General features: G+C 42.6%; 1 protein-coding gene across 7 annotated transcripts in view; it reads left to right on the top strand.

Annotated features, from left to right (window-relative positions):
* Foxp1 (forkhead box P1) overlaps positions 1-13231 on the top strand; it is a 241241-nt gene that overhangs the window by 182830 nt on the left and 45180 nt on the right. For all 7 annotated transcript variants that reach the window (XM_059258276.1, XM_059258274.1, XM_059258275.1 and 4 more), the window contains one exon: positions 5689-5793. In XM_059258276.1, the coding sequence (XP_059114259.1) occupies positions 5689-5793 (105 nt within the window). The remainder of the gene's footprint in view (positions 1-5688; positions 5794-13231) is intronic.

Raw genomic sequence — 13231 nt, 5'->3', positions numbered from 1 at the left:
AGGAGAGAGAGGGAGGGTAGAGATTATGTAAATGTAATAAAATCACATACACAATTCTGAGAAAAATTAATTTAAAAAACCTTAAAAACAAAACACATTTAAACAGGTACATAAATTGACCTTTTCAGAGCAGCAGTGTTCATAGGTGCCAACATGTGAAACAACTCAAATTGTTCATTAAGAAATTACTGGATTAGAAAAAAATGTGCTGCATAAATATAGTGGAATAGTGTTTAGCCATAAAAAGCTGCAATTTGGATATGTTAGCCTCTAAAACATGCTAAGTGAAAGAAGCCACACACCAGTGAGCACGTACTGTCTAATGGTGTTTATATGAAATGTACAGAACAGGCAAATGTCCGGAACCCGGGAGTAGATAAGTGATCAATGGGGGCGAGGGGCTGCAGGCAGAGAGGGGGTAGGGAGTGCCTGCTGCTAGGTACAGAATTTCTATAGGAACACTAACAGTGTTCTTAAATGAGACTATGGTACTGGTTCTACAGCTCCAAATGTATGCAAAATCATTGACTTCACGTTCTAAGTGAGTCAACTCTTCAGCATATGACATATAATTCTATGGACCAACAACAACAAATTATTATTTTGAGCAATTGCAAAAAGATTAACATAGCTTTCCATGACTTAGTTTATCATGTACATGCCCACGAGCTACAGTATAGTTTATAATTTTGGTGTGATGGTTAGGTAGGGAGAAGGGGTGTACCCCAGTAGACACCAGTGTTGGCTTTTGCTACAAATGATTCAAGTTAAAAAAGACCAAGTAGGCAAATTTGGGATGGGACAAAAAAATGAACTTGGGGGAGACTCAGAAGACATGTCAGTGCACATGTCGCTCACATTAAGAAATGTTTAGTTGCAGCTTTTGTGGATGGCGGGATTGATTTAGATACCCAAAGCTGACATGTAAGTTGGCAGGACGTGTCTCCTTAGTCAAGAGTTCCTCTTCCTTTGGTCACCACAGGGGGACCCACAGCTTAAGTGTCTACTGAAGCCTGCAGACTGCAATCTTGAGAAGCTGTCCTTGTGGCAGGCGACAGGAATAATTCCCGTTTCCAGTTTAGGCTAGGCAATGAAACTGGAGAATGTAAAGTGAAGTCTCCAAACTTCTCCAAGAGGCCTGGGGTTGTAGCTCAGGGGTCGCATGCTTGTCCAGTATGCAGAACAGGGTTCATGCTCCAGCCCTGACAGAAAAGAAAATCTTTCCTACCACCAATGTGCAAGTAAAGACTGTGGCTGGTGTATGTCAATGTCGGAAAAATAAATCGAACAGAAATAGCATAGCAAATGTCATTGGGAATGGAGGCATCACACCATAGCAAATGTAAACGCATTGATAAGTACCATGTAGTGTCAGGAGTTAGTTCATATCTATATGTAATTATACTTTCCCTGGCACGTTGACTCCTTCACATCTGAAACGCTACCACTGTTCTTGTGTTAAATTATATTTAGTTTTTACGTAGCAAGGATTATCAGAGAAGATTGAAATCAACTGGCTTTTCTGGAATGCATCTATCTGTGTTGCACATAATCTGAATAAAATTAAGTAATACAAAGTATCTTCAGCGATATTTTCTCCTGTGGGTTTGCATAATTCTGGTCTTTACCTACAAGAAAAAGAGAAAGCAAATATTGAGTATATTACCACACAAAAAATGAAATAGGACAAAGTGTTTGCTGTCTGTTCATTGATAAATCTACAGAGCATTTATTGAGCACTGTATTAGATGCTCAGTATGTGGGAGTGAGTAAATGATCTCTGCCTATAGGAATGTTCAACCCGAGAGTTTATAGTAAAGCAAACTAAAATTTTATTGAACATTTGACCTGGGCCCTGGCATAGTGTAGTACACACTTGTAATCCCAGAGCTTGGCAAAGGGTGGCCAGAGGATCAGGAACTCAAGGTTATTCTTGACAACATGGAGTTCAGAGCCACCTGGGCTAAGAAAGGAAGGAGAGATGGGGCAGGGGAACAGGAAAGGAAAGGGGAACCAAGAAAGAAAAAGAAAAGGAACACTTGCTCCAAACTTCTGGATGTTTCATTTTGGGTAAATATGTTTGAGCATCTTAAAAGCAAACGTGCTGAGCATTTCTCACAGAGACTGATGGTCCTCTCTGCCTCACGGTCACCCCTGAGCAGTTTGTGTCCTGATGAGTCTTCGGGTATCTCCCACCATCAGATGCTCTGAGTTTTGTTTGCCCACTGTCTTTCAGCCTGTTCCTGGAGCACTAATTAACTGAAGTTGATGAGTTTGTGTTTGCTTTCTTGGCTCTTTTGTCAAAAGCCAGAAAGCAGTGGAAATCTAATATTCCTTCTTCCATTCTCTTGATGAAACGTCAAAGGTCCATTCCAGAGATGTGGCAGGGGATGCATGGTGGAGGTGTGTGCAGAATGACCCAGAGGCCAGAAGCTAGCCTCAGCCATGCGCCATGGTGGGTGTGCGGCTTGACTGTGGCAGCAGAGCCAGTGGCAGACTGCCAATGCAGTCTTGAGTGGTACTTGGTATTGTTCCTCCTGTACACACGACTGCATGCAATTGTTCACAGTTGCGTGTCAGCCGTCAAGGTATAAAAAGTTGTCAGAAATACTCAAGTTTTTCTAACTCCCAATACATCTCTCCCAGTGTTGAGTTGTTGGTGTCTGAAGATTTGCAGTGATCCCATCAGGGTACCACTGCCAACCCTTCTCCCATCCGAACCTAAGTATTTTCTTCAGACAATGGAATATTTCAGTGTGTTCAGTTACACAGTCCATATGGAAAGCTGGTGACAGCGTTTGTTGCTACTTTACAAAACAATAACACACCAGAAGAGAGCAGTAACACACAAGAATGTCAACAGTGATGTCTAGGTGGGGTGGGGTGAGTGGATATACCATGTCAGCCAACCCAGCACTGTGTGACAGTGAGGGAACATGTGATCTTTCCACAATAAGGAACAGTGTTTTGAGTTAAATAAGTAATTAAATATGTGCTTCTGTGCATGGGGTTGTTGTTTGTTTAGTCTTTGGGGATCAGGACCTAAGTCATCTTTCCCGTCATTTAGGTGATTCCAAGTTGAGGTAGAAATAACCACTTAGAGGGAAATAGTTTTTATTGATGAGTTCATCAGATAAACCAGGAGGACAGCAAGCATCATGGTGAGCTGTGCATGTTGTGTTGGTAATTTGAGAAGACTTGACTAGACTCCATACCATTTGCAGTTTCCAACTGGTATTCAGAGGTTTTATATTCTCAATAGACGAGGCTCCTGGCTTCTGCACTGAAGAGCACACAGCACACATACACAAAATGATGCAGGTTGGTGGGTACCATGCACTCAGGAAGAGCCACTGATGCAGTATTCCTAGTGAAATACAAGTCTTAGTGTCATTGGTTGGTTGGTTCTAAGTTTCTCTGAATGTGTCTTTTGGTAGAAATTGGTGTATGCCAAGATGTTTATCCTAGTAAATTTTATCTGTGACATCACTGATAAATATAAAAAATATAACAAATCTGAGTATCCAAATTACAGGAATGGTTAAAGTTAGATGCTTAAGATCCCTATCAATAGCTGAAAGTTTGAAGACTAGTTGGTAACATGAGGAAATTTTTATGATATGACATCAGGACTGGAGGGATGGCTCAGTGGTTAAGGGTACTTGACTGCTCTTGCAAAGGACCCAGTTTCACTTCCCAGCACTCACATGGCTCACAGCCATCTGTAACTCCAATCCTAGGGGGTCTTGGCATCCTCTTCTGACCTCTGCAGGCACCAGACACCCACATGGTACACATATATACATGAAGATAAAGCATTCATGCACACAAAATAAAAACTTTAAATGTTTAAAAAAGCAAAATGACATTAAACATAAAAAAGAGTATAATTCTCCATGCTTTAATTTTTCAAAAATTATGTATTTATGTCTGCCTTAGGATATTTATTCGCAGTATTTGTTTATTTATATATACATTTATACACACGTATATGTGTTCTGATAAAAAACTAGAATACTTCAGTTAGCTTCTCATCACATAGCTAGAGAAAATAATTAGTGGGGTAGGAATTCTCCTGAAACCTTTAAGAAAAACATTTTTCATAAATTGTGCCTTTGCTCTCAGAGTGCGTGAGGAGTCTGTGGTGGTGAAATAGTCTTTCAGTTCTAAGATTATCAGTGATTTGTACCTGCCCATGCACAGACCTGTAAGTGAACACCTTCGTTGGGTCCAGCGGAATTGAACCCTCTGTTCTTAGAGAATGCCCTCTGCCATCAGCCTTATCCTCTAATTCGTTTCCTGTCCTCCCAAGGTAGACGGTTCTGCTACCTTTACACATTACTGTTTCTAACAGTTCATCTTTCTTTTGGTTCCCATGTTTATTTCCTTTGTGAAAGCTAGAGCACCTCATTGGTATTTTCAAGTCACTAGATTTCCAGCAAAATAATTTTTAAAAACATAGGGGGACCTCATCGCCTTTGGGAGGTGTTGTTCTCTGGTGTGTTGAATCTCAGAGATTTAAAGGTTTGGAATGTGCTCCCTCTGGGTGGGTTACGTTGTAAGGGAGGGGTCAGGAGCTCCAGTGGACACCTATGGTGTAAGGACATGGTCAAGGAAATAAACGAAAAGGCATCCCATTAGGAGGATAAAATACTAGCTGCGTGCACGCACGCACTCATGTGTGTCTGTGTCTATGTATCTGTGTATCACACTAAGCTCTGGAAGTTCAAACCAAGGAGAGGCAGCAGAGGAAGTTGCAGACTATTCCTTCCCTTTCTGAGAAGGGAGTGTGCCAAGTACAAACCAGAACTCTAGGTGCTCATTTTACATTTCTGGTAGGTGGAATCTAAGGTTATTGAAATGACCGTAAAGATCATTTGTCTGAAAGATGGGTGGATAGAGAAGATGTTTGAGAATATGGCTTGTCACTGGAGCCCAGCAGAACCCCCCCTGCTCACCACATGGCTCAGATCAAAGCATCCCCTGACTTGATCCCAGTGGCCGGATCATTACTTATCATCGATTGGAACCCCACTGGAGTGTTAACCCCTTGCTGCCCATGTTTACTGTCAAGCTTGCAGTCAGTAACTTGAGAAATACAAACTTCCCACCACCACCAGTTAATTCTAAGCTGATTATCAGTGTGGGAGGTTTTGCCCTGAAAACTTATCTTTTAGTATTGCACATTATTTATTTATTGTATTTTTTGCTGGATAAAATTACATTTTTTTTTTAAAAAAGAGGACACTTTGAATTTTGTTGAAGCAGTTTTCATAGAGAGGAGGAGAGGAAGAAATGTGCAATGTCCTGTGAGGAAAATACAAGGCCAGCAGATCCAGTACAGGTTTTCCAGTCATATTGTGTACACTTAGGAAAGCATGGCGCTTTTGTAGCGGCCTTTACTGTCTGGGTAGAGAGCTTTGCTTCAAACAAAATCCTGTCAAATACTATTCACACATGGAGGTAGGTTCTTCACATCAGGCAACTATACCTAAATGTTTTTAGAACATAAGCTTCCAGCTCATAGTTTAACTCTTGCTTCAGAAAAAAAAAAAAACAAAAAAAAAGCAGGATTAATTAGATTCCATGGGGAATGGCAATGTGAGACTCATCACATGCTCCCTGGGCCACATGGACTCTCCAGGCTGTGTTTTACTCACTCTCCCCTCCTTGTGTGTTTTCTTGCAGCTTGTCCCACGAGGAGCACCCCCACAGCCATCCTCTCTACGGACATGGCGTATGCAAGTGGCCAGGATGTGAAGCCGTTTGTGACGACTTCCCAGCCTTTCTAAAGTAAGGATCATCTGCCGTGTGTCTTCTCTGTTACAGTCTTTTCTGTCCCCCCTGCTGTCCCTACTGCTGTCCCTTGAGTGTCACACAGCCCTTCAGAGGGTGGCCTCTGAGTCACCATCATAGGAAGTTAGATCATCCCTGGATGGTTGTCCCTTAAAGGGAAGGAGACCCAAATGGAAGGCACCAACAGCAGTCAGTTTTCCAGACTAACCCTGAGGTAGAGAGAAAGCCAGTGTTCCCCTTCAGTTATTTCAGTGACTGGTCCTTTGTTGTTCAGTGGCTGGGCCTGTTCTTTGGCATGGGATCCTGAGTCAGTGCCGCCATCTTGGTTTCTTACCTCTCTGTATTGGGTGGCTTCTGTTCAGATCATTCTCCTCACCAGGAGAAGTGGGTGAATGCATGATGTAAGCTCAGGCTGTCTGATCTTGAGCTGTGGTGCTGATAGTCTCTGCCAAAATGGGCTGCTCATCTTCTCCATTTGAAGTAGAAGTCTGTGCCTCTCATCTCAGAATTCCCTTCCCTCACCCCTGCTGTCCAGTAGTTACAAATCTGACCTAGCTGCCCTGTGTTCTTGGCATCGATTCTGTATAATATGTTGAATCCTTGACCAGTGTACTGAATACCATTGTCTTAAGTGTTCTATTGCTGTGAAGAGGCACCATGACCAAGGCAATTCTTAAAAGAAAGCATTTAATTGGGGGGCTTGCTTACAGTTTCAGAAGATTAGTCCATGATCGTAATGGAAGAAAACAGGCAGGCATGGTGCTGGAGCAGTAGCTGAGACCTTTACATCCTGATTTGCAGGCAGCAGGCAGAGAGACACCAGGCCTCATGCAAGCTTTTGAAACCCCAGAGCCTTACCCCCAGTGACACACCTCCTCCAACAAGGCCACATCTCCCAATATTTCTAAAGCAATTCCACTAACTGGAGACCAAACACTCAAATACATGAGCCTATAGGGACCACAAGAGTATCACCATCTAGTTAATATGCATTGTGTGTAGCTTCTATATATCAGGGCACATGATGGTTTCTCTGCAGGGAGAGCATCCTTTATGGGCCAGGTACAAATGTGGTGATGCAGCCACCCCCTAAAGATACCTGTAGTATTACCTGCAGGTAGTTTTGTGTAAATATTTTACTATTATATCAATGCATAGAAGGCTTTGAACTTATTGTAGCTTCCCAGATTGGATCCTTCAACAGTGTTCTGTGGTCAGTGTACAGGTAAGCCATGTCCAAAGGAGCTAGTAAGTATCAACATGAAGAGCACAAAGGTCGTCTCCGAGGACATTGTTAGCATTTGGATAAGTGATGCTGCCTTTGTTCTCTGTGTAGCTCCTTCATGGAATCGGTTTTGTTACCACCCCATCGTTTGCCTAATCATATTTATCCAACGAGAGGAGGAAAGCTGGGCAGAACACATTTGGCAGTTCCGATTTTCCCGTCGGCACCAATGCTAAGCAAATACGTTGCTGATTTCACTCTTCTAAGGATGGCTGACAAGCATCCGTCAACATGATTTATGGTTATAAAATCTTGAACTATAAAATTGTTGTTATCAGTTGTGTGACATGTAGCAACTCTAGGGACAGAAAATGCTTCGCCAGTTCCCCACTTTGACCCATGTTAAAAAAAAAAAAAATCATTAACAGTCAAAGTATTTCTAGCCTAATAATCTTCAAGTCATAGGTTCATGTGTTATGAGCTGGCAGTTAAGATATGGCTAGGCCTCAGGATCTAGAAGAGTGAATAGTTCAAACCACTTCTAAAGAAAAAAGAAAAAAAAAAAAGCTAAGATCATTTGAATTGAGGCCTAGATTTACCTCCTACAAACAAGACGCCTGTTCACTTCTCAGGATGTGAGGAGCCTGACTGGGAGTTGGAAACCATCTCCCCAGCCTTTGTTGTGGTTTTGCACATGGCATGACATGCTCCTGGTTCCTGTTTGCTCAGCGGAACTGGAGTGCCCGCTATCAACTTGCAGTATTGCTTGCTTATTTTCTACTGTTTGCTTATGTGCTAGTATTTTTCAGAAGACTTTGTTTGCAGGTTGTACAAACCTGACTTGAGTTGATAGAGGAAAAAGAATAAAGGCAGGGGTGAAAATGAGCCAGTAGAGACCGGAACTCCTGCAGCATTGCTAGCGCCAGGCATGTCGGGATCCAAGTGGCTGACTAGGGCTCCTAGGGCTGTGGGGGTGCTGCTTTGGGGGTTCCCATCAGCTCTGTATTCCCCTGTTGCCTTCATCCTTTGAACTTTTCTAATGGGAACTGGAGAACACAGGTTTGTATGCCATGGGATTATCAGTCCCATGGTGTAAGTTTTTTCCCCCATTCTTCTGAGAAGGGCCTTGTGCAGACTGCCATTGGTTTAGATTAAGCCCTGTGTTCGAAGTTTGAGCCAAACTCCATTACATTCCCACTTCCAGAGCAAAGGGACTCATACACATGATCCATCTGGGAATAGGGCTGAGAGATGTGGTTCCAGGAAACAAAAGTGAGTCTTCCCATGGAAGAAGCCCCTGTGAACACAACTCTACTGAGTTCCCAACTCAGGACCTCAGTTTTCCTTCCTTTACAGCAAGATTTAATACTTAGAGATTCAGGCTTATCTTTGGGGTCAGGGTCTGCCCTAATGAAGTGGAACACAAGTTAGTCATCTTGGAGACTTTGAGTAGCATGTCTGTGCTCAGCCCCAAAGAGAAATCCACTGGCTCTAGGAAACTCCTCTTGCAGTTCCAATGAAAGCCACATGGTTTCCTTGAACTCTGACACTGTTATCAGAGAATATTAGTTCCAGCATTTCTCTTCAAGTTGCTGGGTTGGAGGGTTCTGGAAGAATCTCCTTGGCTCTACTTGTCCATCAGTCCCCCCTCCATTTTCACAAGTTATTTTTTATGGTGGAAGCAAATGGACACTGGTCACTTTGTAAGAATGTATAATTCAACAACTTTAAATATGTAACAGGCATGGTTTAAGGTATGTAATAATACATATTAGTACATATTAATTCATTTAATCGTCACAGCTACCTGGGGAAGTGTCACAGTAGCATTTTGAACATACAGTTAAGGCGACAAAGGAGCAGAACGTTTGAGTGACTTACCTAAGGCCACCCGGTTACTGTGAGCTCTGGTTTCAGAGTCTTGTTCACCATTGTCGCACTGTGCTACCTGGGAAAAACTACCCTTTTTTGAATTAATAAATTGCTTTCTACTTAAGGCAGTGGATGTGAAGAAAGTTCTAAAGGCAGATCAGGAATGGTGCTACTTTCTTTTAAGAGTAGCCATTTGTGTAGATAAGTCACATCTCAGTCCCTTTTAGCATGTGGACTTCAGTGTATTAATAATGATCTCTTAGAAGTTACACTCCAAAGGCACGGCATGGGAAGTGCCTAGCCCTTCCTAAGCTCTCTATAAACACTGGCACGTCTCATCTACTTAGGTATATTTTAGTACAAAGTTGCTGAGGGTGGTGTGGCATGATGGAGTGTCAATACTCTGATGGCTTTGTGAGCCATCAGACTCCTGTCCCCATGTCACTCTAAAGTAGGCAGAGAGCCCTAGTGAAGAGGAAGCATGCCTGTGCCCCTCATACCAGCTGCATGTGGCCTCTGACCTTGGGTCACAGTTTTGACTGCACCCCGTATTTCCAGCTGAACAGTGCTCTGTGCCTCCTGGATTCTGTGGGCTGGGTAGCTGGGGGAATGCGTGTGGGAGGGTCTGTAATTTCCCTCAACACCCACACTTTAAGCTCCTGGCTCTGGGGTTCTCCAGCCTAGCTTTTCAGGTTGGGTGTCTGAAAGGAACATGATGCCTAGTTCCTGTTTTCCAGCCGTGTGTGACTCCAGGTAGTAGGTGTAATTGTCACAGCGGTCAGAAGTGCTTCAGGATACAACTCCAGTTAGACAATGAAGTGTCACTGTTGGTGGCAGAGGAGACTCGCAGGCAAAGGCAGAGGTGTGTTTTTCTCCTCTTGAAGAAGTGTTAAGAGTTGATGGAAAATGAAAACCAGAGACTTAACATGACACCTTCGCCACAGGTTTTTTGTTCCTAAGGTGAAGGCAACCACGAGTCTTTAATTTCAGAGATAAACACCGCTTAAAAGAGCATGTCTGTTCCTCCCGCCAACAGAGACCCTACCTATGCCCTGTCTTCTTCCCAAAGCAATTTGAAGTTTTAGTACTGGGCTCTGTCTTCTCTCTTTCTTAAATCTCCCCATCCGGAGCTGTCACGTGACTGATACTGTTGGGGTTGCCTGATGGCAGCCAGTGCTCACACTTGCCATAACGTCGTGCCAGCGGGCATTGCTCTGATTCCTACAACAACGGGGAGTGAAAACAAGCCCGTGGCCTTCCAAGAGGGGAAGCCATCAGACTTCTCCATCTTTCCATTCCACCTAGTCTCTCTTTGCAGATCAGTCAGTGTTAGTCTTCACCAGAGGGACTTGGAGTAATGATTCTTCCCCATAAAGACGAAAACAAAAACAAGCGGCTCCCATGATGCTTTGGAGTGGTACACAGCAGCCAGGAAGGTTCTCAGTCATGACCACACTCCTCATTTTCCAGTGTTCACTCACACCAGGCTGCAGTTTCAGAAATGTCAGAAATGCTTGGAGGGAAGTAGCTCTTTTTCCCTTAAGCCCTCAGCCCCACCCACCCCGTGCCTTGCTTTGGTGATAGAACCCAGGGCCTGGGCCAGCACCCTGCTAGACCCTGAGTGACACCTCCCAAATCCCAACTTAGTTTTCCATATGATTTCATCACTTTGTGTACTTGCATCGTATTCCATCTGGAAAGATCCCCCCCCCCCTTTTTTGTTATTTTTCATATAGAAAAGCTCCATTCAGACAGAGGCAAAAGCAAACAAAATTGCCTTTAACAAGTCAGTCAAATGTATGTAATTTATGAAAGCCAAAAAAGTTTGCTGTGGGTTTCTAATGTAAGACATGAGAACAACATTGAAGAGAATGTCCAGAAGGTTGAGGGCTGCAGGCAGAACAAGATGGTTCTCTGGTAAATTGCTTAAAGAAAAAAAAAAATTTTTTTTCAGTGAATTTTACTTTTTAAAACTTTGAAGAGTTGCATTTGAAGGAAACTAAGTGTGTTCTGTACTGTTTTCACAAGTGTTTTTATCATGGTAACATCTTGTTTACTTTAGTTCCCTGCCTAAAACTACTTGGAACATGTTAAGAAAACATTTCAAGAAACCCTGACAAAGAGGCTTTTGTTTCGCAGCCACGGAGAGGCTGCACGCCTCACAAAGGTGTTAACTTCCAGCCCCTTAAGCACTTCCACACGAAATTCCAGCAACTGTGTTTGTGGTTTTGGAAAAACAAAGTGATGCTAGAGGAACCAGGTATATGCTAATACATGTCTGGGGAGGCCGGATATCATAAATTGTTTCAAACCCATTTGTGGCTCTGGGGCTTGCACCAAGCCGGAATGTTCAGCAGTGAAATGACCTCCAGTGAGCACAGGAGCACGTGTAGTCAGCACGGAGAGGGAGAAGCTGCCATTAATTGTGTGTGTGTGGGGGGTGCAGATCGAGTACCAGCCCGGCTGTTGCAGCCTCTCAAGATCACGAGTGTGAATTTTCCCCCATCAGATCTGAGGGGAGTAGTCTTGTAAAGTAGCAAACTGAGCTTCGCATTTTCACAAACATGACTTTTCTACTTAGTGTGCTTTTTAGAGTTGTTTTTAAAAGAATAAAAGCTGTGTGTTCCCAAGAAGGGGAGAATGTTTTTCCCTTAAAAAAACAAAACAAAACAAAACAAAAAACCCCAAAACAGTTTCTTCTTTAACCTTTTTGACTTTGCTCAAGAGTTCAAGACCTTCCCTAGAACTTGAAGAGGTCAAAGTGACCTAAAGAACACAGTGCCCTCTAGTGACATGTAGAATACTGTATAGAAAAGTTTAGACAAAGTTGCCAAAGGAACAGGCCCATGCCACCACCACTTTCCTCACAACAGAAGCAAACAATATTTGGATCCACTGTTATTTAGAAATGAAATTTAAATTTTGCTTTCTTTGAAAGCATTTGAAATATTTTTAGTGTCTACCTGGGAAGGTAATTCTGCATATAGCTGCAAATGTACAGCACATATGTATGACCACAGATGCACTGTTTCCAGAACCATGAATTAGCTTAGTGTCTCATGTGATCACTTCCGGCATGAAATTATCAGGCCTTACTTAGAAGACGAGGATCTCTCTGTCCCATCCTTTTATTGACACCGTCTACCATATTATGGCCATGTCTAAATGGTAAAATTTATTATTAGCAGTAGTGTCACAAAAGTCTGAGACAGCGATTTTCCTTTCAATAAAAGTAGTTAAAAACCTTTTAGAAAATCCATAATTTTGATTGCTGGTACTTCATAAATGTATAACTGGTACTTTTTAGCTGTCTCTTTAGGGAAAAATGAGTTTTATCACCTGTGGTACCTGGGTTAATGAAATTGTGTGCTGGAATTTAGCCAGGATGAGAGATGAGATCATTCCAAGACACTAATATTGGCAACAGGTCTCATAAAAGTGCTAAGTCTTGAGTGAAGTATCATTAGATTTTTTAAATTATTATTATTATTTTATGTAAATTGAGAGACTAAGTTGGTTGTCAGTCCTCAAGTTTCTATACTAGTGAGATCCTCATTTGGCATCACATTGAAAACCCAGTGACCTAAAAACCAGCCTCGGAGCCAAGAGCAACAGAGCAGTGTCCATCAGTGCCTTACAGAAGAATTTGCTTGCCTCAGGTTTCAACTTCAGTTCCTGTTCAGCCTTTTACAAATCACGGCTCTCAGCTCAAATTTGAAATAACGCTGCCTTTTTCCCCATGTTCCTCCCGTGTTTGATTGTTTGTGGATACTAGCTGTCCAGGAAATCCCATACTTACAGATATAAATCCAGAATGATCTTGTTTTTCCGCAGCCAGACCAGGATGTATGAGACAGTTATGATGATTTGTTAATTTTTGTGACCCGTGTTTATTTTATGTATGCTGTATACTTTGAGGGTGGAATCAGCTGTTGAAATAGCCCGTGTCTCTCACACATGGAGAGGAAGCGCTCGAGTTTTCCTTCTTTGCTTTGCATTTGCTGGCTTTATTTTTGGAAGGAATTTTTTTTTTAAATCTCTTAGTGTCTGCTCTTTCCGAGCTTCTCCCACATGGTGATAAACAAGAGGTGCATTGTGCCAGAGACTTCAGCGGATCGTGTCCAGGGCGGGTCTTCAGAGATGTGTGAACAGGGTCACATTCTTTCCAAATGTGTTTTTGATCCAGAATGTGTCTTGCCTATATAATTCTGCTCTCATTTTTATGGGGACTTACATTCCCTCCAGATAATACACAAATCCTCAGGTTTCAAATGTGTGTAGGTAGAATTCTGCCTACTACAGATTTTACCAAGTTATAGTCTTGAAGAGGGAAACTCA

The sequence above is a fragment of the Peromyscus eremicus genome, chromosome 3 (assembly GCF_949786415.1).
Source record: "Peromyscus eremicus chromosome 3, PerEre_H2_v1, whole genome shotgun sequence".
Lineage (NCBI taxonomy): Eukaryota > Metazoa > Chordata > Mammalia > Rodentia > Cricetidae > Peromyscus > Peromyscus eremicus.
This window is presented reverse-complemented; position numbering and strand designations above follow the sequence as displayed.